This window comes from Branchiostoma belcheri, unplaced genomic scaffold (assembly GCF_001625305.1).
Source record: "Branchiostoma belcheri isolate BF01 breed outbred unplaced genomic scaffold, Haploidv18h27 scaffold88, whole genome shotgun sequence".
Classification (NCBI taxonomy): Eukaryota; Metazoa; Chordata; class Leptocardii; order Amphioxiformes; family Branchiostomatidae; genus Branchiostoma; species Branchiostoma belcheri.
In genome coordinates, this window is record NW_017804553.1 from 1,013,472 (window position 1) to 1,038,273 (window position 24,802).

General features: G+C 43.6%; 2 protein-coding genes and 1 pseudogene across 2 annotated transcripts in view; 1 reads left to right on the forward strand and 2 right to left on the reverse strand.

The window, feature by feature from the left end:
- The window catches only part of LOC109487337, a 16,511-nt gene extending 3,913 nt beyond the window's left edge, over positions 1-12,598 (reverse strand). The window contains exons 1-10 of the mRNA XM_019791316.1: positions 12,217-12,598; positions 10,613-10,677; positions 9,874-10,079; positions 9,300-9,382; positions 8,153-8,293; positions 7,572-7,721; positions 7,023-7,246; positions 6,736-6,849; positions 5,610-6,171; positions 800-871 (exon numbers count right to left, since the gene is read on the reverse strand). Coding sequence (XP_019646875.1) covers positions 800-871; positions 5,610-6,171; positions 6,736-6,849; positions 7,023-7,246; positions 7,572-7,721; positions 8,153-8,293; positions 9,300-9,382; positions 9,874-10,079; positions 10,613-10,677; positions 12,217-12,598 — 1,999 coding nt within the window. The remainder of the gene's footprint in view (positions 1-799; positions 872-5,609; positions 6,172-6,735; positions 6,850-7,022; positions 7,247-7,571; positions 7,722-8,152; positions 8,294-9,299; positions 9,383-9,873; positions 10,080-10,612; positions 10,678-12,216) is intronic.
- LOC109487418 (zinc finger protein 271-like) lies at positions 2,269-5,257 on the forward strand. Its single transcript, XM_019791411.1, has 2 exons — positions 2,269-2,324; positions 2,712-5,257. The coding sequence occupies exon 2, from the start codon at positions 2,733-2,735 to the stop codon at positions 4,335-4,337; it is 1,605 nt and encodes a 534-aa protein (XP_019646970.1). The 5' UTR covers positions 2,269-2,324; positions 2,712-2,732; the 3' UTR covers positions 4,338-5,257.
- A 1,521-nt stretch (positions 12,599-14,119) lies between the features above and the next one.
- On the reverse strand, positions 14,120-24,573 carry LOC109487338 (annotated as a pseudogene).
- Between the last annotated feature and the right edge of the window lie 229 nt (positions 24,574-24,802).

Below are 24,802 nucleotides of genomic sequence, written 5' to 3' on the forward strand. Positions count from 1 at the left end.
AAAGACAAAAAAACGGACCATATATGAAAAGCAAACGATCTTCCACCATCAACCTCTGCTTTGAGAGTAGTTTTACTGCACAAATCTGGTATATTGTGCCTAAGGGAGGTTTACCAGCCATGCGAAGCAAACAAATAGAGTTGTGGTCTCTGCAATCTAAGAACTCCCTTCTTATCCTCTAAGATGACAGCACTCATCCCCACAGAACAGTGGAGCACCTGTAGGATTACCTGTGGAGTTCCGTACGTGCGAGAAGGACTAACGAACGGGAACTGGCCTGCAACGAATCCCCGCTAGAATGTCCTACCACACCAACTCGTGACATGTTTGGTGCCTGACCACTAAATCCCGTGACTGTTATTGTTTGCGGAACATATTCTTCTGTCAAAATGATGGATGTTCTATCTTTGAGCTAAAAAATTGCAAATTTGACAAGTACTTTTGGAGACCCCGCCTGTAGTCATGAAAGACTACAGATGTAGTGTTATTACAAACACAATGAACAACAGGTCAAGCTATGAACAGTCGATGACAGACTAGTACTAGATGTTAAGCAATTTTGCACACATTTTATTTTGTTATGGTGGTTGTCGCCCATTGCAGTCGATTGTGTACCCTGCCACAAATGTACAAACCATATGTATGTCAGCATGAATTACAAGTTGCACACACTTCCTGGTGAATCAATGCAAAACAAGCTACAACTTTGCGTCGAACAAAACCTTCTCAAAGAACATACTCAGTTATTCCGGGACGTTACGAAGTCCACGGAGCCAAGAAAAGTAACGGCGATTCTTACCTGTAAGCGCAAACACGCAGAGACACAGGAACACCTTACAAAAGAAGCCCACGTAAATATTCTCCATATTTCCTCCTAGCTGGTACACATAGGTGTGAAAAAGCACAGCGCACGTGCAGGTTACCGCAGCACACTTAGGTGACAACCGTCCTGTCAGAGAAATATGACGCCTGTGTGTGGGCATTAGACTCAGGACTCAGCAGTTGTCAGCAGTCACAGACCTCACGGAGTAATGGTCGAAAGCGACACCTAGCGGTCGGTGTCATTAAAGCAAGCCGAAAGTTCCGCTAGCGCTATGCATACTGGGAATTTTTACCCCCAGCGGCAATGCATCATGGGAATGAGGAACATGGTGCCTTTGCGCTTGCGCGTAAGGTTGACCTTTGCCCTGCAGCAGATGCGGCGTGGTAGGACGTATCGGGAGTTTCTCGTCATCTTTCTAAGAGTATAAAGAGGCTATTTCGGCTTAGCTCATCGGGATTGCATTCTGCATACGACTCAGGTACGTACAAGGAGCTTATCAAGTCTACAGTTATCGATGCGACAGAAGAATATCACGTACTGTTTTACTTTGATTGAACCTCCCAGGTTGAACTCTCTCTCACACACCCTCCGTATGCCACCAGTGACAAGTTGTGACATGAGACATTATGTCACAAACTTACAAGCTACTTTGGGGCAAAACTTGCCAAAGTCAAGGAAAGGCTTGAACAAGTGATCTCCAAGCAGATATTTGGGTAGCCGCAAGACAGTATCAAATTGGCAAATGGATACTGCCTGGCCAGTTTGATACTGTCTTGTCGCCGCCGAGAGATCTGCTTTATTAAAACAACAAAAGCTGCCAATCAAGGGTGCCAAAAAGGAATAAAAGGACTTTTCACACAATCATTTCTCACCTGACCAAGAGGGAAAGGTAGAACAGAGATAATGGTAGATGCAGGGGTGATAATGAATGAATAACAATAGAGCTCTATGCAGATTTGACAACACGGAAATTGAACAGTAACTCAGCTAACCAAACTTACAATAAACTACAAAAGTAACATTTGAAAAGCAAATGCATTATGTTTACCTTCGCATATGGTCTGCTCTGTTAATTCTTACTCAAACACATTCACATATAATATATGGTGACAGGAGTCCCTCCCACTATGAAATTGCAACATTATGTAACTCTACACCAGTTACCATGGTGAGAGACTAGTTCAGTCAGGTCAGAGCCTGAGGTCACTGTTAGGAGAAGAAGAAATGTAGCAAAAACAATGTTTTCCTTTGGTAAACATAATGAGTCAGTATGCGATTTCACCTGACATTGACAATATTTTACCCCAATCTCAAATATCTGTTTTTTGCCATAAATCATAATACTAGTAGCTGAATGATTTCAAACATTTCTTGTTCCTTTTTCACAGGATTCCATAGTCCAGCATCAGGGCTCTAAGTATCCTGCTGAAAGGGAGAACAGTGAAGCTTCGCCTTCCAGACATCAGTACCCTGGTGAAGCAGTTGAAGAGTTATCTTGCAGGTAATAGCAAAACTTGCATACTACCATACTTATTACAAGCTAATGAGTACTAGTTATCTTTGCTGAGATTAGAAATTTATCAATATCATTGTTGTATTCTATCTCTTTTGATACAATCTGACCCTTACCCCTTCCCCTTCCCTCATGAATTGATGACCTCCATGAAAAGTGCCCAGCATTCCAATTTGAGTATTTCACAAATAGTTAAAAGTCTGACCAACTGAAACAGTATCGGAAGTGTCAAGTACTTAGAAGCCTTTTCTCAATGCATATTTGGGGCCGCTTCAATCATATTTTCTTTGTGTTTAGTGTTTGTATGACCAATATTATATATGTCTTGTGCAGACAGAAACAGTTGAAATTAAATGTCATCTCTTTATACTCCAGGACTACACCGCTTTTGTTACCATGGCAACAAATAGCAGTGGCTCTGATGGCATCACGAGAGGATCGGAAGGGGCATTTGCCAACGGAGTAGCTTCCACTAAATCCTACAAGTGTGAGGAGTGCGGCAGGCAGTTCAGTAAGTTGGATAAACTTAAGACTCATATCCGGGTTCACACAGGGGAGAAACCTTACAAATGTGAGGAGTGTGGGAAGCAGTTCAGAGAGCTGGGTCACTTAAAGTCACACATGCGGACTCACACTGGGGAGAAACCCTACAGGTGTGAGGAGTGTAGTAAGCAGTTCAGTCGGCTGGGTGATTTGAAGACACACATGCGGACTCACACAGGGGAGAAACCCTACAGGTGTGAGGAGTGCAGCAAGCAGTTCAGTCAGCTGGCTAATTTGAACAGTCACATGGCACGAACTCACACAGGGGAGAAACCCTACAAGTGTGAGGAGTGCGACAGACAGTTCAGTCAGCAAGGTGATCTGAAGATTCACATGCGGACTCACACAGGTGAGAAACCCTACCAGTGTGCGGAGTGCAGTAAGCAGTTCAGTCAGCTGGGTAGTCTGAAGTCTCACATGCGCACTCACACAGGGGAGAAACCATACAGGTGTGAGGAGTGCAGCAAGCAGTTTAGCAGCCTGAAAACTCTGAAGTGTCACATGAAAACTCACACAGGTGAGAAACCCTACAGGTGTGAGGAGTGTAGCAAGCAGTTCATTCAGCTGACTCACTTAAAATCACACATGCGGACTCACACGGGGGAGAAACCCTATAGGTGTGAGGAGTGCAGTAAGCAGTTCAGTCATCTGGGTAACCTAAATTCTCACATGCGGACTCACACAGGGGAGAAACCCTACAGGTGTGAGGAGTGCAGCAAGCAGTTCAGTCAGCAAGGTGATTTGAAGAAACACATGCGGACTCACACAGGTGAGAAACGCTACAGGTGTGAAGAGTGCAGCAAGCAGTTTAGTAGGCTGGATTGTCTTAAGTCTCACATGCGGACTCACACAGGGGAGAAGCCCTACAGATGTGAGGAGTGCAGCAAGCAGTTCAGTCATCTGCATGAACTAAAGCCACACATGCGGACCCACACAGGGGAGAAACCCTACAGATGTGAGGACTGCAGCAGGCAGTTTAGTAGGATGAATTGTCTGAAGTCTCACATGCGGACTCACACAGGGGAGAAACCCTACAGGTGTGAGGAGTGCAGCAAGCAGTTCAGTCAATGGAGTAATCTAAACTCTCACATGCGGACCCACACCGGGGAGAAACCCTACAAGTGTGCGGAGTGCAGTAAGCAGTTCAGTCATCAGAATGACTTGAAGAGACACATGCGGACTCACACAGGGGAGAAACCCTACAGGTGTGAGGAGTGCAGCAGGCAGTTCAGTAATCTGTTTAACCTAAAGACTCACATGCGGACCCACACAGGGGAGAAACCCTACAAGTGTGAGGAGTGCAGCAGGCAGTTTACCCAGCAGGGTGACTTGAAGAAACACATGCGGACTCACACAGGGGAGAAACCCTACAGGTGTGAGGAGTGCGGCAGGCAGTTCAGTAGGCTGAAAAGTCTGAAGTCTCACATGCAGACCCACTTGCAAGAAAGGCATGTTTAAGGACTCTAACTTAGTCTAAGGAGTAAAAAAAAACTCAAAGTTTTGAGGATTGAGGTGTAGGCTTGGTCATATCAGAAACCCAGCTTGCAAAGTCAGGCAGGGAAACACTCAAGCAGCATGGGGACTGGAAGAGACACATGCAAACGTTGAAGTGGGAAATTTTATCATACCTCAAGTTGTGAGAAGAGTCTGAAGACAGTATTTTTTCCTGTATGGTTCACAAGGTCCATCTTCGTGAAGCCATTAAAGAAATACAGTACTTGGATTGAGAACTTCCAAGCTCTTAATTCATGATGCACTACAAACAGTGGCTTTTTAAAGTTTGCTTTAGTTAGAATGTTTATGTTCCATGGATTTTTTTGTTGTTGTTCTTTAGATTGCACCCAGTACATCTAGTTTGTAGCATTAACAAGTTAAATGATGTAGAAGATGAAGGGTGTTACTAGTATATATTACATTGAGCTGTGACTAACCTAGGTTTGCATGTGTAAAAGTTCTCTTGTTATAGAGTATAGGAGTTTTGTTTTTATAGATGGAATACTATCCAATTTTAGCATGTTATTTTTATTCTGTTCATCTAGATATTTTTAGAATCTAGTTTCTTAAGTATACTATTTTTCTCTTGTTTCTAGATAATGGTTACCATGGGTGATAGATTTAGTGCATGTAGTTGTAAGTGTATAGAGGAAAACTAGTGTTGTTGCTGATATTCTCTTTATTCAATACATTTTGTAGGAATAGAAGTTGTTATAGCCTAACATTTAGTCTTTAAGTACATGTATACAACTCGAGGAAAGTGACTTTGTCAGTTTTGGTTATGTTAACATACGTTTGTTCAAGCAGTTTTGGTTTCTTGCCAATAAATGTTCTCTTTTTTACTCTTATTTGCATTCGTCTATATCTCAGGTCTAGCTGCAGCCCTCAAGAATAGATATTAGACAAATACAGTATTGAAATGCCTGGTATGTGTGGTTGAGGAGTGCTAAACAGAAATTTAGAATGCTGCATACCCAAAATGCCCATGTAGGGTTTATGAGTTAGCCAGCCACAGAACGCTAGGTGACGTAAGCAGGTAAATATACCTGCAACCTACCTTGTTCTGCTAAAACTGTACATGTCATTATACATTGTACATCCATTTTGAGTCCATGAAGACACTATCATCAAGGTTCCCCAAAATGATAACTTATGGCACTACTGGCACTTGTAAGGAGAAGCATATTTTGATTGAAAGCTTTCAAACCTAATGCTCCTCATCATCATAAAATGAGCCATGTCTGTATGTACCCCAATATGCAGCATTGAATATGACGAAGCCCAGTGGGAAAACAACTCTGGCGAAACTGTCGATTTTCGTTGCCAAACGGTCCGCCCTGTCCTTTGCACTCGGCTCGAACGCCCGAGCATTGAACTCAACGCGATCGTAGGCGGAATTCACCATCAACGGATCAGGTGTGTACGACACAACCGCATCCTCTTCACTCTTTTTACTGTGGTTATTTGCTACACCATCACCGTTGGTTTTTGGCGACGCCTCAGGGGCGGCGGCATTATTCTGGGTATTCTTCTCAGATTTGATGACGACGACCCATTCCTTGTCCTTAACCTGGTGCCATCTGAGATAGCCGGGGGTGTGCATTCGTGCCCGAGGAATGTACACAGGCTCCCCTGCAGTTGCAGCGTTACGAGGCTGCGGCCTTGTGCTGGTAGTGTTAGGAGGCTGCGGTCTGGTCGTGTTGGAACCTGATGTGGGATCCCTCAACCCTGGCCGCGGTATCTGGAGAGGCGGGTTGAGTTCTCTCGCTCGCTGTTCTGATCGGATCGCTTGCTGTTCCTATAAACCAGGTCAGAAAGGTAAGCTTGATATACGATTGTAACATGAGGGCCTACATGGGGGTAGTGCTTACAAATTACGCAAAATGTGCGCCGCCGATTACGAATTACGTTAAATTCTCACAGCTGATTACGACTATACGCTTTGTGGCTAATGTACTATTACGGATTACGTTGATTTTTCTGGAGGCTGCCTACGGATTACGACGACTAAAAGGCCTTATTGCCCCCTAACATGTTTGTTGATGTAATTCTGTGTCTGGTGGTTAAGCTAGCGGGCATGAAACCGAGAGGTCATGGGTTCTATTCCCGGCTAGATGTGTCCTTGAAAGAGGCACTTTTAAAACACGACTTTCCTCACTCAACCCAGATCTAAAATGGGTACGTTACTTGGTTGGGGAGGTAAACGGCGTTGAAAGGAGTGGGGAATAAAGTGCCATAGACACAGTGGGTTATCAACCCACTGCCCCCACGGCATTAAAACGTCTATGGCAATATCGTCAACTTTTGTTAATGAACTTTCAAAGTTCTTCAGTGTGCTTTTTACTCCATTCTCACTCCTTACCTTCTCCTGAATGTATGAAGAGACGAAGTGCATCACACTGGTCTCCAGAAGAAAGGCGATCACAAACGCCAGACATCCCAACATCCAAACGTCGATTGCCCTCGGTTCTTCCACCTACAAAACATGGTTCACAAATCATACTTTGTACACTAAAAATGATTGCGAAAGATTCTTTTTGCACATGTATTCCGTTTCTCTTCGCATAAAACGAGACATAGTATTGTCTTGTACTATAGTATACACTGTTACAACACAAATATATGTAAACAAGTTATAGAAAAACCTACCCAAGGCATTCGTTCAGTTTCTTCCCATTGCTTGATCAAAGAAAGGATGGCCATAGCTCCCAGGGTGACCCGGGCTGTGACGTCACACTGCGTCACCGGCAGCCATGTTTGAAGATAGGATGACGCGACGATGACGACGGACGGAAAGTAAGCATTCAAAACGTACCGCCAGAGTATCCTTCGCATGTGGATGTGAACTTCCAACACGTTGAAGGAATCCGTATCTGGGGAAAACAGTACAGCGAAACAGCAAAAGATTATTTTTTTCCAACAAGCGACCTGTTGTAGTCTTCGACTTGCTATGTCAACAAGAATTCGGAGACCTTAGACATCCATGAAATATTTAGGTCTTGTGTGATGGTGACTGATTCCTTTTCTATTGTCTTTATTGTGCAAGAGTATTAGCACCAGCTGTCAATGAGGTCATCGGACGAAAAACACCTTTGAAAACAGTGACTGCCATGCGGTAACACGGATACACAGAGAGAGAGAGATACCAAAACAGTACCTCCATTTTCCATGGAGGTAAGTATACTCCAAACATCTTACCGTTGAAATTATCGTCACAAAAGTGAAGTTTATGAGAACATTTTCCAACAATGGTGCTACAGTCCCCACACGTCTCTTTGGTACAGTCCGGAAGTGACGTCATGCATGGCTCAGAATGATAGTCACACATCTGCTCGAAGGAAATGCAGCCTGCAAGGGGTACCGGTACGATTCAGAGAGTTAACGTTAACTGAAAACAATGCACAATATCAGGGATGGTAGACTTCATCCCACAAATCACACCGCTTTGTGACCCTCCCAGAACCACAGACAAGAATTCCAACACGAAGGGTAGAGCTAAATAGTGCATAGACACAAACAAGCACACAGACACTCACACAAGCAAAAAAAAAACCACCACATTTCTTGGCACGATGGTCAAACTTGCCATGCGCCAAAGCCCCCGACATTATTAGAAGCCGAACTCCGTTCGATCAGGTTCGACCTGACGTAATTCGAACCGAACACGTGTTCCATTCGGGGTTACATGGGGCACGTCTCCTCTTTGCAAGCACTGAAATTCATCGATTTAGCTGCACAACGCACTAAAATTTGTCCATTGATGTTTCGACAATACACACCTGTGTTGACGAAGGACTGGACCATGGTACGCGCCTCCACTCCTACGAGAGTGAACTGTGACACCACTCCTGTAGCGTCACTCTTCACGGGTGCAGCGTTGATGTTTGCAGATGGTTGAAGGCGTAGCTTCACTCCATTGTCTGGTATTGGTAAGGGATGCATTATTTCACGTTTCTTCATATCATGAATCATCATCATCATCATCATTCATCCTCCGTAGAGGTGGAGCATACAAAGTTAGTTCGCCACAACTGTCTGTCATACATCACTGAGAAAAGTTCATGTCCCTCCAAGCCAGTTTCAGTTTCAATAAGTTTCTTAACTGTTATGTTTGGGCGTCCAACTCTTCTCTTACAGGTATCAGGGTTCCAGAGTAGAAGCCTACTGGCTGGTTCTTCACTACGTATTACATGACCGGCCAAGCTTAGTCGTCGACATTTGACTACTGAAGTTACATTTGGTAGCGAACCGTATAACTGTTCATTAGTAGTATGTTTCCACCATGGTATATTGAAAACCACTCGCAACATCTTCGTGTATGTTCCGTTTAGTTTTCTAGAATGTGACATATTCATGACCCATGATTCTGACCTATACAAAAGAATTGTTTCAATACATGCCTTAAACACTTTGATCTTAGTTTGTTTTCTAATGGGCGCTTTCCAAATCTTATGTAATGAGTGAAGAGCACTCCATGCCTGTGCGATCCGCACATCCATGTCATGAACACTATCAGAGTACCCCCCTAAGTATTTGAAATCCGCAACACATTCGATTTCAGTGCCATCAGTGGCAAAAAGTAAACTGTCAGTAGTAGGGTTTAGATGCATGAACTTTGTCTTGGAAGCATTCAAGTATAAACCTATTTTTTGACATGAAGTTTCAACTTTTGTGAGAAGATTTTGTGCATATTTTATTGAGTTTTCCAATAAAGCAATATCATGAATATGAAGCTTAAAGGCAAGCAAAGTGCCCATTTTCTATGTTTTACATGATAATATGGACATTCTCTCAATGAAATCATGCATATCACATATACTAGTCACACAAACATCCCATGATTTTGTGAACGTGATGAGGAAGTATGTGTTAATTTTTTGGTATTTTGTATTGAAGAATTTTACACTTCAGCAAACTGAAACTTACATCCGTGCAAAGCCACAGTGCACACTTGTGTGTCGAGTGGGTACATTGCCAGGTGTGTTACACAGTTCACTGAGAGCTGGCGGCTGGGAAGATATTAAAGTAAAAACGCCTGTTATGAGGAACGTTGAACTATTCTACAACTCAAAGATTTCATCATCTCTATTACCTAAACCTTTTGACCAAACCACTCCTTCTTCTCAGCTTTCTAGCTATTGCTATGATCTTGGTTATGGTTTTGTTCATGAGTAACGTTAGGAATGGTTGAAAGTTCGTCGGAACTCGACATTGCCCCCCTCCCCCTCTCACGACAGAGAAAAGTTGGTACGGCTTGATGTAAATGGCTCCATTTAAAAGGCGTCCAATCATAGTGGCAAAGCTGGATTTTTAAAGTCAACTTTATGGTCATTCTTTTATAGCCTCTACCAGGCTTCGGGAGTCGACTGGAAAGAGTACAAACTGGCCAAATAGAGAGGTAACATTCCAGGGGAGTTGGTCAGCTAGAGAGTACAGTTTGCCGCCTCCCGAAGCCTGGTAAAAAGGCTAATTCAATGAATTTGAATCAACCATCACTCACCTTATCTTCAGGACAACCAGTCCGCGTGGGTCGAACCACATCCAGTTCTCCCCCTCGCTGGTAGCGATGGCCCGGCGAACCGAACGTCCGAACGCAACCGGCGGAGACCAGATGGAGTTGGAGGGAACAGGAACCCACGATTCTGTCAGGCCCGCCAGGCGTCCATCCACCCAGGACAGAGAGTACTCTAAGCTGATAGATATGTTCTAAAGATAAACAATAACATCCGTGAATAGTTTCATCAGGTTGGTATGTCGCTGAGTAAAGAGACTCTCTTTTTTCACAACCAATGTGAACCAGTCAGAATTGCCCTGAGGAAGGTGACAGACAGTCATCGAAACGTCGGCTGTGAATAAAACACTTGGTTGTGAAAAAAGAGTCACTTTACTCAATACGCAATAATAGTTAGAGAAAATTAAATGTTTGGCGTAATATGAAGCCTTTGTTGTGTTAGCAGGCATCCACAGGGCGCTGCGATGAAATTGACGTCATGCAGGCGCCATGCTTGTTCCGCCGGTCTACATTGAACTCTTACGTCACTTCCGTTAAGGGGCTAGTGTATGATGGCATGTGGCTGATTCTAATCAATTTTACGGTACATCACCCAAAGTTAAGTTTGCTATCACTTGTTTTCTAGACCTAGCACTGACGGCAAATCTGAGGTAATAACTTTAAAGACAAAAAGTACTCACAACTTACAGTCAAACAGTTTAGTACATATAGTACAAACAGCCCTTACCCCATGTTTCTCTGAAAGAAATCCCACACCTGTGATGTATATTGATGAAGCAACGTAAAGTTCTTCTGAAATTGGGAAATACAAACATTTTTAATACAGAGTGATAAATAAAAATTCTGCACACTGAAAGTTTAACACCAACAACATTAAACACAAGAAACAGTTAGATCTGCTGGGGGGGGGGTCAAAGTCATTTCCATGTACAAACCTTCGCTGTTTGGTCCTTGAGAGGCGTCATACTCAGCGGGTAGAAAGTCTCCGGTTTTAAACGTCTGGTAGTCTGCCCAGCTCACATTGCCCTCGTTGAGTAAAAACAAATCCTGGATAAAAGGAATTTGAAGAGAAAGTATGTAAGTTGTGATGTGTGCACATACCATTTACTAGTAATTATAAATCGTAAGTCTAATAACTACACTATAATCCACGGTTTAAATCGCAACTATAAACCAAATGAAAAACGTTACTGTCATCATATTCTTTATTTCTAGGAAAAGATACATTTGCAATGGAATTACCTTTCCTCCAACTGCAACGTCCTCTGTTTCAAAGAATGAACAAGAAACTTTTCTTAGTTAGATTGCAACTTTACAATGTTTTATTCCATTTTGAATAATTCCACTTTCAATTGCAATTGGTTCTGATCTCAGCAAGATTGCTGTTGCACGTCAATATACTTTCTAGCCTAATTACTATTAATGTATACATTATTCAGCCTGGAGGAGCAAATAGTTAACTCGTGATTTAATGATCCCAACTTTAAAAACATTAGGGACCTTTCGTTGAACAGAAACGGGGGTCTATACCGACTTCCATTCACCTTTAACCCTTCCAAAAGTGACGTAATCGGGTCCTTGGTCATCCCGAAAAAAAAACAGGAACATTTCGTGTGTCCTATTTACTGTGTTGAAATCGAATGTATTTTATGGTTAATTGTATACATTATGTGTTTTGTTACATCTTATCAAGGTAGATCTTACCATGACAAAGACTCGTGTCGTAGCAAAGCAGCGAGTCCTCTGGTAGCCCAGGGCAGATCCCATACGACTCGGGCACAGACTGGCTACACACACGAGTCCGTGTCTTTGTCCCAAATCCGCACTTTGAGTCGCATGTGCTCCAACCTCCCCACGAGGTCCACATTGCGTTCACTTGAAAAAAAAAATCATCAGGAGTATGTTCGATATTCAATTCATTTTTACCATCTAGAAAATCACCATCATACTTCTACGTAATTTCTACTAAGATGCAAAATACACCCATACAGGACGTGTCATCAGTATTGGTACAATATGCAATGATCAATACTGCAAACGAAAACGTTGCAGAGCACATGCTGTACATGACATCTGACAATGGGTCTAAATTGTTGTATGCATGATCTAGCACAACCGTGCGTTATCCATAACCATGTTCACTATTGGGTAAGCGGGGACTATCCAGAACCGGAACACCCGTATCGAACGCAATCGCGGCCCAGGTATGACATAAAACACTATCAAGTTGGCAAGGCAGTCTCCAACACGCCAACGTACATGTGTAAGGTCGGTTGGCGAAACCATAACAAGTCAACTTGGGTGCATTACTTTGCATTAAAACCAGATTACCTTGACAGATGAATCCATAATCGCGGCTGCATGGTATATCAAACCACACGGATCCGTCTTCAGTCACCGAGTAGACAGCACAGTCTTCCGTTTGATGAGATACAAGATGATCATTCGGTTCCCCCTGTGCCCAGCTTGAGTAGCCTGTTGACGTCAGTGGCCGCCCGTCCTCAAACACCCAGACGCCTTCGGTGACTTCATCAGTCAGTCCAAACCAGCGCAGTCCGTCCCTGAGACCTGCGATGAAAGTGTTGGTCGCATCGTCTGTCGGCATGGCTAGTAGTCCGCCGTCTACAGCACACCTCTGTCTAGCCTCGTCGTAGGTCCTCAACGAAACGAAGTCCTTATAGCAAACTCCGTCAAAACTAACGTAGTCTGCCATGGGACACCCTGGAATAAAAATTTCAGACGTAATGAACTCTGTGTGCCAATTGCATTGGCCATTCATATAAGCAGAACCGTACCTATATAGAATAATTAGGCTATCCACATAGAAATGGTAAACAACCCACCTTGTCCTAGTATCAGCAACACTTGGCCTGCCAGTGTCAGCAGAAATACGAGCACTGTCCCGAATGAAGTTGATTCGACGAGCAGCATTTTCGCAATTCTCGATACGGTTATGAGCATAATTCACAGAGGCTTGTATGTTTTCCCTTTTGCTGGTGTTTTCTAGACGATAGACGTCCAGTTACACGACTACGCACTGCTGTATTAGACCATGTCATTCTGTGTGTAATTAAGCAGTGTGGCAGCAGACAGGGTGGGGTCATCTCATGCTCCAGTCCCCACTTCATCATCAATCAACTCAACCATTCAATGCACATTGTGGCTCTAGACAGCTCACTTGCGTCACTGCGTCGTAAACCGTGGCATGATTAAGGCCGTACGTAGTGACAATGGCGCATAAGATACACATTGTATGAAAACATTGAATAGGCAGAACTGTGCTTACACACATACATTTATCGAATTGGATGCGAGACATGCTCGTGAAATTTCACACAAACAGTATGGTATGGCATGATATGTTCGTGTGACATTTATTAATATTTGTTCCAACTGGGACAATTCTAGCCTGAGTGTCAGCCTTGTTAGCTTTCGTCCGCTACCCAAGGTCCGCTCCTGTTGGCGGGGAGCGGACCTTGGGTAGCGGACGAAAGCTAACAAGGCTGACACTCAGGCTAGGACAATTCATCTCCGTAATTATAAAGTACCTGTACAGATACTATCAAGAAGCTTCCTTGATACTATCGAGATTCTACTCAACCTCCCTTGTCTCACCAAGGGCATTATACAGAGTAATGTACAATGTCCTTTGTCTCACCAAGGACGTTCTGTGCGTCCTTGGTCTCACCTTTGTGTACATATAGAATACAACACGGGGTATTCCGTATCGCCCGAGGTATCGGCCCGACCACGGGTCGGATCGCCCGACGTAAAGTACGGCCCGGTCCGGAACCCGTTATCGAACGTTATCGCGGCCCGGGTATGATATAAAAATGAAAAGCACACTGTTATGACATATGGTTAGCAACTGAGCAAAGCCTGTCATCACCAATTAACTCAAACGATGAACAGCTACACGTAATTGTTGGGTGATTTATTCACCCTCTTTGTTCAGATGACATTTCTTTTGTACATGCTCCGGGAAAAAGGCATACCGCCTATAACTGAAACTGTGGCTTGGGTAGTAACATTATTGTATTTGTATAGCCGGTATAACTGACATTTGGCATAACAGATAACACACCAGCTTCGCAGGCTCATCTCTTGATAAGTACTTAGTACAATGTATGTGTGCCATTTGTCCACTGTTCACCAGTAACAACTTGGGTAACACTTCAACCATTTTTTATATACCTCCATGCTTCAACTAAACGTTACTGTGTTATACATGACGTCATAGCTGTGCTATCCTGTCGACTCCCTCCCCCTACTCCTCCCCTTCCAAGTTAGCCAGCCCCTGGTAGGCCCACTCCTCCCGGCGGGAGTACTTCCGCACGACGGCCGCGCCCAGCACGACAAGGGCGAGCGCCATCAGACCCCCTCCGGCAGCCAGCAGGGCCCAGGGTGCACCGCGGCGACTGCGCAGGCTGCTTGAAGCTAGAGAAAAATACAACAGCCTTTAGGTTGCCTTTTGTTAACGTAACTGTTATCTGTATAGATGGCAGCTGGTTATATTGCACCAAACGACCTCCTACACCCAACCTAGGATACTTATAGGGAAAACGCCACCTGCAACCTGTTTATATTCTTAAGGATAAGAACATCATACAACTTTATGGTATTCAATAAAACATGTACCTGCTTCGTCATCATCTAAAATGATTGGCCCCAAGTGGATCATGTGACGTCCAACCATGTCGACTTTGTCGGCAATAGTCCTTTTGCGTCTTGCAGCAACACAACCCTGAAAAATGCAGCTTGGTATGCTTATTGCTTGATTCAGAAACAACCAGAGACAACCATTTATGCATTGTTTTTGTTGCATAGAACAGTATTAGTGTAATGTAGTGTAGTAGAGAATAGAATAGAATAGAATAGAATAGAATAGAATAGAATAATAATATAGAATAGAATAGAGTAGAATAGAATAGAATAGAATAGAATAGAATAGAATAGAATAGAATAGAATAGAATAGAATAGAATAGAATAGAATAGAATAGAATAGAATAGAATAGAATACTGCTCTGGTGATTGTAGAAAAGTGCTTTTGAAACAGAACTTTGGGCCTCGACTATCTTTTGGCGAGTTTATAGGCATATTTATCGGGTTTTCTTTTTTGTATTAGTATCTTTGTTTTAGCCAGTTTTCGGTGGCGTGTTGGATATATGTACTACCCTGCCAATGGTACTGTCTTGAAGCCACCAAACGATCTCCTTGGTGATCACAGAAAAGGTACAAACCTGAGCACACCGGGAGCCAGGATCGGTTGCGTCACAGACCATCACCTCACAGTGCACGTACACCATCTTCACCTCCTGGATGAACCGGAACGCCTCAAAACCGAACCGCTCCTTGGTGGGGTCCTCTAAGTCTTCACTATAGATATCCAGGGTAGGGTCTGAAGCACAACTGGAAAAAACAGGTTATTAGTAGTGTTAGATGTTTCTCAGATTGCTCATACAGTTGAAACAAGAAATCAGAGATTTCGAACTTCCGGAAATACGATTGTATGATCGAACCAACCCAAATATTATACCATGCTTCATGTTTCATACATGTACATTCCAGGCAACCACATCCTTGCTTGAACACAGAGCATATCGGTTGAAAACAATATCAATTTAACGATACCACTCACGTCGGAATACAAACATACAAACCTAGCATAAATTAACGCCACCCAAAACAATATTTCCGTCCTGGAAGAAATAACAAGTCATTGACGATTGCTCTGTTGTATGTCACAAACGGTAAGTAGATTCTCAAGGTTACCAATTGGCCCCCGTATAGTAGCTTTGATAGTGCTTTACCTACGAAGGAATCTGATTGGAGATTAGCGAACGGCGATATGTAATTTTTGCCTACCCTTCCGTGATGAGTTGGTACTGTATGGGGTCGTTGGGTTTGGGTGACATGGTGGCCTTGCAGTTTAGCGCCAGTACCGACAGTTTCTTGCCATGACCCTTCGCCTCTAGCTGCAGATACGTGCGCTGACGCGGTCTGAGGTGGATGGGGTACTGGTCAGCGAAGTACGGAGTCTGGTACTGCCGGGTGGGGAACATGGAGAGCCGGACCTCCAGCTGCCCGAACCCCTCCTCGGTAATGTTCAGCCCGTGGAGACCCGGGATGGGCTGGAAGGTGGAGTCCACCCATTGCTGACGCTCGTACTTGCATCTGTTAATGGAGAAAATTATTTCTTCTTTTTATCATCTTTCATTCCACACACACGTAGCCACTGAGCAGTTCAAATGTATACTATGTGTAAAAATAGGCAGGACGAATTAACATTTTATCAAACAGTTTTATGACTAATCACATTCAAACAATCAATCTGAAGCACCATGGCACTGTCGCGAAATCAAGTAAAGACTCGACTATGAACGTATGGAGAAAAAAGGAATTGATATGCGAAAGCAAACGTAAAGAAAAGACATCACCAAAGCTACATATTTAGCTCTGTACATTTTAATGTTTTTTCATACTTTGACGTAATCCTGATGTCTCCTTCCCGGGAGATGACACTGTTTGCCTCATGAGCGCTCCCGATGTTGATGGTGTTCTTGAAAATGACATACTTGGGGTCGAAAGTCGCCTGAAGGGCAGTTTACAAAACCAAAATGAAAAACGAAAGTTTAGACATTGCATAACTGTTTGGAAGAGGAGAAGGGAGTAACGTAGTCACTGACCATGAGAGCCCAGAGAGAACCAACAATTACTCATATTTTGTAGGCTGCTTACGATAAAATTCTTATGATGAGTGGTGATGTGACCGGTGAGAAAAACATCACTTTCTGAAAGACATGCAAAAGGAGCCAAATGGCAAATCTACTTGGAAATTACCTAGCTAGACAAACCTTGGTGCCACAGCTACAAATCTACTTGGAAATTACCTAGCTAGACAAACCTTGGTGCCACAGCCGTACAGATCAGTACGGAACAGGTAGTGAGTACCGTTAGTTGTGGCGCCACAGTTCTGGTCAGGCTCCCAGTGGAGGTTGTTTTGGTCGATGCCCGTCAGTTTCTCTTTAGAAATCGCCAGCTCCATATAGTCATTGGTACATGTGATAGAGACTACAATGGGAAATTAAGATGTACAGGCGATATGAAATTTTAAGACCCTAATTTACTAAGACATGACAGCTTATGATATCTTCTCACAGTAGCTCAATTTAGAATGGCAAATACTTTTGGGTTTCACTAACTGTAAAACATTTCAACACTAGAAATACTTTTTGCTTCATGAGAGTTTATTCTCTTTCTTAAGTTTATTTTTAAAACAAAGAATGCACGTCATACCCGATATCCTGTCTGAAGGCTGTGGATCTGTGTGAAACAAGAACACAAATATGAAAGCCCAGCATGATCCAATACTATCATCACATCATATATGCTTTTACTACCAACCATCTTCAAATAATATAAGGGCCTTTCGATAGATGCATGCGCACGTCCGTTAAGCATCAGTTATGCCGTACTTACCACAGGTGATACCCCTTATACAAACGCCGAATGTTGATGTGTCTGGGGTCCACCCTAAGAGTTTGCTGGAGTGCTGGATGCCATCTCGGCAGCTCTTCTGAATGACGTTATTCGATGCGTATGCCGGCCCGGGAGAGTCGCCGGTGTTCCCGTGCCAGCACCCGAAGTTTTCTCCAGCTGCGAGAAGTCGTTCAGCATTGTCGTACTGTGGGATCCCCTGGAGCAGGTCCCGGCATGGTGTTCCGTAGTGATTAGTGTCGCGTCCATCCACGTAGCACAAGGTCCAGCCTTCTGGGACTTTATAGTCGGTTGTTTGGTCAACTAGTTCCGTCGCCTGCCTCAATATGTTACCACAGCAGTTCCCTACAAAAACAGAAATAATATTTTTAGTCTGACCAAATCTACGCCTTGGCAACACACGATATTTATCTGATTTACCAGTACTCTTTATTCTATCTTCCTTAGAAACAACTTACAAAAGACAGTCAAGCTCGATTATCATCCTTTGCTAACAGTAAACATTTTGGGACAAATGAAATGCAAACAGAAGAACATGTCATTCTTGAAATAGTCTGAACTAGGAAACATATGCCCTACTAGTCCCCACAACAATAGAATATCACTAACATGTTACGTAGAATACTTATTATAACTGCCTGCGATGTGCGTTAAGCTTAAACTTGGCGGCTACTTACTCGACACTTTTGTGCGTGGTGGTGATGTTGTTACTAGTACTTCAGGGGTTGCGACGGTTGTATCGTGGGAGGTTGTGATTGTACCAAGGGTTGTAGCGGCTGTAACATTCTTTTCTATAGTAAAAAAACAGCAAAGAAAATATGAATTTTCTATCAATGTGAATCATTTCGCGATACACCAGGGGAGGCATATATGAAGTAGTAAATATTAAAAAAATTAAGTCAAGTGGTCCTAACAACAGTCTGGCATCCAGATTACGAAACGGCAACATCAACGACTGACCCTGGAGCACTCAACCAGAAACCACAGTAGATTATGATAGTTAGAACATGTCGTGCCCATCTCACGGCATTAGAAATTACATCCTTTACCGATTACTGTACATTTATAAGCAGTAGTTATAATAAATAACACTTTTCAATGTACCTCTTGCACAGAAGGCATATCGGTCTTCTTGTTCAGAACCTTCGACGCACCATCTTCCGGACTCAACACCACAAGAAGCATCACCAGATTTCCAGCTGTTCATGTACTGGTACACGCCGTCAAGCTGACCACACGTGTGTGGGGTGGAGTTAGAACCGCACAGTACATGGGACACGTCGTTCATCGGACGCGAGCAGTCCTCTAAGCCTGTGGAGACACACGAGGACGAGGAATAACGACAGTCTTTGTCTCCGGGGCACGGCGTTACGTACCCTGCTGCCTCACATGTAGTCTTCACGTTGGTCGATGTCATAGCTCCGCTGACAGGGACTTTGTAGTAGCGCCATCCCTTATAAGAAGCCAGATATGAAGCCTCTCGTTCTAGGAATATTGGATAAAAAACTAATAAGTACTAGTAATAAGTGATGGCTTCATTTCTTCCTTTGCCAGTTGCCACAGTATGTTACCGCAGCACTTCCCAAGTTCAATCCTTAGTGAGAAATAGAGGATACTATCTATTAAGTCTTATTACTTACTCGACTCTTGCTCAGATGCAACCGTTGTATCATGGGATGCTGTGGTTGTTTCCATGGGAGCAACGGTCGTAGCACTCGTCTCTATATAAGAGCAACAAGGAACATTGAAAGAAGATAACGAGAGTCATTGGTCGATAGATAGTCGCCTTCTAAAAACTAGCCACTAACTCTGGAACACTTAATTTACCAGAAACCACCTTTAAATAAATAGCACCTATCTCTCAAGAAACCCATGGTCATCCTGTAACGGCCAGTTGGTCCGTTGAAGCAAGAACACATATATTTTCGTATCTAATCCCGGTATTCCCTGGCCCATATATAAAACAATTTACAGTAAATCTTGTATCTAAAATATGCATTGAAATAAGCGATATCTCAAGCTGCATGTGCTCCCTTGTTTAGCGGTAGTTGCACCGTACTTACCACAGGTGATACCCCTTATACAAACGCCTAATATTGCTGTTTCTGAGGTCCACCCTGACAGCTTGCTGTAGTGCTGGATGCCATCTCGGCAGCTTTTCTCAATGACATTATTCGCTGCGTATGCCGGTCCGGGAGAGTCGCCTTCGTACCCGTGCCAGCACCCGAAGTTTCCTCCGGCTTCGAGAAGTCGTTCAGCATTGCCGTACTGTGGAATTCCCTGGAGCAGGTCCCGGCATGGGGTATAGAGGTGGTCAGTGTCGCGTTCATCGATGTAGCACATGATCCAGCCTTCTGGGACTTTGTGGTCGGTTGTTTGGTCAACTAGTTCCGTCGCTTGCCTCAATATGTTACCACAACAGTTCCCTACAGAAACAGAAAATGTTGTCTTTAGTCTGACCACATCTACGCCTTTTTCTCCATTGACAACACACGATATTTATCTCATTTACTAGTAGTCTTTATTATATCTTCAGAAACAAGTTACAAACGACAGTCAAGTTTGACTATCATCCTTTGCTAAAAGTAAACATTTTGGGGTCTAATGGAAAGCAAACAGAAGAATATCTAATCTTTCTCCTACTAGTCCCAACACAGATAGAATACTCATATTACATTGAAAGCTTAATTCTGTATCTGTATCTGTATCTGTATCTGTATAGCCGGTATAACCGCCTTTCGGCGTAACACACCAGCTTCGCAGGCACGCGGCGCGGCGGCAGCTGGCTATATTACACCGATCGACTTGTTACACCTAACCCTTGAACTTCTAGCTCTAGACATTGTTTAAAGCTATCTATTGACAGTGCCCCTACTGTACTTGGTGACAGTGAGTTCCACTCTGCGATAGTTCTAGGAAAGAATGAATTCTTGAACACCTCAATCCTTGGTTGATAACTCTGGTACTTGAATGCGTGGCTATTTCTTGTTCTCTTCTGGGCTGGTATTAGGTACTTAGTAGTTGGGACATCCACCAGTTTATTAGTCATTTTGTACATCATGCATAGTCTAGACATCTTTCTTCTGTCTTCAAGTGAGGCCCACTTTAGGTTTCTTTTCATTTCCGTGACACTAGCACCTCTTACATAGTTGTTCATACAGAATCTTGCAGCTTGATTCTGTACCCTTTCCAATTTGTCTTTGTCTTTCTTTGTATATGGATCCCATACTGTCGCAGCGTATTCTAGGTTCGGTCTTACAAGTGACGTGTATGCAAGTGATTTTACTCTCGTTGGACATGACCACAGATTACGTTTAATCACTCCCAATGTCTGTTTCGCCTTAGTTGTGATATTATTAACATGTGCACCCCACTTCAGTCCGCTTGTCAGCGTGACGCCCAGATACGGATGGATTTTTGTGGTTGCTAAAGCCTGACCACAAAACTGGTAGCTAGTTGCATGTGGTGTTCGTTTGTTTGTTATGTGCATAATGTAGCATTTTTCGGGATTAAACTGCATGAGCCATTTGCTTTGCCATTCTTCCAGGGTGTTCAGGTCTTTTTGGAGAAGTTGTGAGTCGGTCTGTGTAGAAAGCTCTACATACAATAGACAGTCATCGGCAAATAACCTCACATTTGAGTCAAGCTGATCTGGTAGGTCATTTATATACAAGAGAAAGAGCAATGGCCCCAGGACGGTTCCTTGAGGGACCCCAGACGCTACTTTAACTGGAGCCGACGCCTTCCCTTCAACCACTACTGTTTGCTCTCTGTTGGTCAGGAAAGCCTTTAACCAATTCAGCGTAGGGCCTTGGATTCCATAATACTCCAGTTTTGAGATGAGCCTGCCATGGGGGACTTTATCAAAGGCTTTAGTGAAATCAAGTATTGCTAAATCTACCTGCCGTTTACTGTTTAGTGCGCCAGCTATATCATGGACTGTTAGTATAAGCTGTGTTTCTGTGGATCGTTTGGCTCTGAATCCATGCTGGTAATCCGTTAATATACTGTAACTTTCTAGGTGCTTCATGATTTGGCTATGGATGATATGTTCAAGCAGTTTGCAGGATATGCAGGTCAGTGAAACAGGTCTGTAGTTGCTGGGGACCGCTCTATCTCCTTTTTTAAAGATGGCGCATATATTTGCATCCCTCCAATCTTTAGGGATTTCTGCAGTATTTAGCGAGTGTTGGAAAATATTGGTTAGAACAGGCGCGATTTCACTAGCTGTCAACTTGAGGAACAACTTAATTAAATATAGATGTCTTATTACAACTGCCGGCGATGTGGATTAATCTTAAAGTTGGCGGCTACTTACTGGATCCTTTATTATGTGGTGGTGATGTGGTTGCTTCAGGGGTTACGACGGTTGTATCGCGGGAGGTTGTGATTGTACCAAGCGATGCAACGGCTGTAACATTCTTGTCTATGACAAAACAACGGAGATACATTTGCCATCACTGTGAATCATTCCCATGTGTACTAGGGGGAGGCGTTGTAACTACGAATATAATAAGTGAAAATAATATTTTGACTAGTATAGACTATAGTATTTTATATTACAAACAACAAAGATAAGACACGTGTAATGCTTGTGCCTCGTGACGTAGTACACTATCCTCTACCAGGCCTTCCTACGGGAGTAAGGATCTTAGATTCGGCAAAAAGGGGAATAATTTTGCCAGGAGAGTCCAATCGCGTGAAGGTTAAGAGTAGTATGAGAAGACAAACCGTACGAAAAAAATCTTTCTTGTTTGAATTGACGGGAGGCATGGTACAATTGCAAATAGAGAACACCAACCTATGATCCCGGTACACCCATCTAGCTACCACTTTATTAGATTTATTACACCTTCACTAGAAAACCCACTGCTGGACTCTCTGACCGTTACGGGATACCGTTATCAAACAATGGATAGTGTAAATACCACATTTAAAGATACCTCTCGCACAGAAGGCGTATCTGTCCTGGTGTTCGGAACCTGCGGTGCAATGGTCCCCTGCCTCTACGCCACAAGCGTCACCATCAGATCTCCAGTTGTCCATGAATTGGTACACACCGTCGAATTGGGCACAGCCTGCTGGACCGGTATCACAGAGGACCTGTGCAACGTCATTCATTGGTACTAAACAACCACCCAAGCCTGTGGAGACGCACGAGGACGAGGAATACTGACAGTCGTCTCCTGGGCATGGCGTTACGTACCCTGCTGCCTCACATGTAGTCTTCACGTTGGTCGATGTCATAGCTCCGCTGACAGGGACTTTGTAGTAGTGCCATCCCTTGTAAGAAGCCAGATATGAAGCCTCTCGTTCTAGGAATATTGGATAAACTTTCAATTAAAAAAAACGAATAAGTGATAAGCAATGGCTTGATTTCTTCCTTTGCCAGTTGCCACAGTATGTTACCGCAGCACTTCCCAAGTTCAATCCTTAGTGTGATCAAGGCCAAATGGAGAATACTATCTATATAGATGTCTTATTACTTACTCGACTCTTGATCAGATGCAACCGTTGTATCATGGGATGCTGTGGTTGTTTCAACGGGTGCAACGGTCGTAGCACTCGTCTCTATATAAGAGCAACAAGCAACATTGGAAGAGGATAACGAGAGTCATTGGTCGATAGATAGTCGCCTTCTAAAAACCAGCCACTAACTCTGGAACACTTAATTTACCAGAAAACACCTTTAAATAAATAACACCTATCTCTCAAGAAACCCATGGGCATCCTGTAACGGCCAGTTGGTCCGTTGAAGCAGAACACACATATTCCCTGGCCCATATATAAAACAATTTACAGTCAATCTTGTATCTAAAATATGCATTGAAATAAGCGATATCTCAAGCTGCATGTGCTCCCTTGTTTAGCGGTAGTTGCACCGTACTTACCACAGGTGATACCCCTTATACAAACGGCGAATGTTGCTGTTTCTGGGGCCCACCCTGACAGCTTGTTGGGGTGCTGGATGCCATCTCGGCAGCTCTTCTGAATGACGTTATTCGATGCGTATGCCGGCCCGGGAAAGACGCCGGTGTTGCCGTGCCAGCACCCGAAGTTTCCTCCGGCTGAGAGAAGTTGCTGGGCGTCTCCGTACTGCGGGATCCCCTGGAGCAGGTCCTGGCATGGTGTCCCGTAGTGGTCAGTGTCGCGTCCGTCGACGTAGCACAAGGTCCAGCCTTCTGGGACTTTATAGCCGGTTGTTTGGTCAACTAGTTCCGTCGCCTGCCTCAATATGTTACCACAACAGTTCCCTACAGAACAGAAAATGTTGTCTTTAGTCTGACGAAATCTACGCCTCTTCTACATTGGCAACATACATCGCATGCACACACGACATTTATATGATTTACTCTTAATTCTATCTTCTTTAGGAAGTACTTACAAACGACAGCAAGTTCGATTATCCTCACTTCCTACCAGTAAACATGTTTGGGACATAAATAGAAGGCTGAACTAGGAAGCATCCCATTCTAGTCCCTACAGAGATATAATACTCATAGAAAACATTAAATGCGTCTATCAAAAATAGATGCCTTGTTAAAACTGCCTGCGATGTGGGTAAAGTTTAAACTTGGCGGCTACTTACTCGACACTTTTGTGCGTGGTGGTGATGTGGTTGCTTCAGGGGTTGCAACTGTTGTTAGGTTGGTGTCTATGGACAAAGCAACAGACTAACAAAGAAAAGATATGCTTGCCATCAACGCGAATCATTCCGCTGCGCCAGTAGTAAGAAGAAACAAAGATTTTGACCAGTATAGACTACCATTTTCGAAATATGTAAAATAGTGGCAGCCTGCCAGCGTTAGAAATTACATCCTTTACCGATCACTATACATTTCCTGTACATCTAGAGCAGTTACAATGAATAACACTTTAAGAAATACCTCTTGCACAGAAGGCGTATCGGTCCATTAGCCAAGAGGCGTCACTGACGCACCAACTTCCCGACTCTGCACCACACGCGTCGTCGTTGGATCTCCAGCTGCTCATGAACTGGTACACACCGTACAACTGACTACACATGTTTGGGGGAGACTTGGCACCGCACAGGGCCTTAGATATGTCATTCATTGGACCAGAACAGTCCTCTAAGCCTGTGGAGACGCACGAGGACGAGGAATACCGACAGTCGCTGTCTCCGGGACATGGCGTTACGTACCCGGCTGCTTCGCATGTAGTCTTTACGTTTGCCGATGTCATAGCTCCGCTGACAGGAACTTTGTAGTAGTGCCATCCCTTATAAGTAGCCAGATATGAAGCCTCTCGTTCTGAAAGGAAAATAGAATAAATAAACTTTGAATAAAAAACTGAATAGTTTATACTTTAACGACATGCCACGCAATGACTTAACTTCTTCCGTTGCCAGTTGCCAAAGTATGTTATCGCAGCACTTCCTAAGTTCAATCCTTAGTGTGA

Excerpts from the sequence above, each read along its gene's own strand:
- LOC109487418 (XM_019791411.1), top strand. The coding sequence starts at position 2,733 with ATGGCAACAAATAGCAGTGGCTCTGATGGCATCACGAGAGGATCGGAA.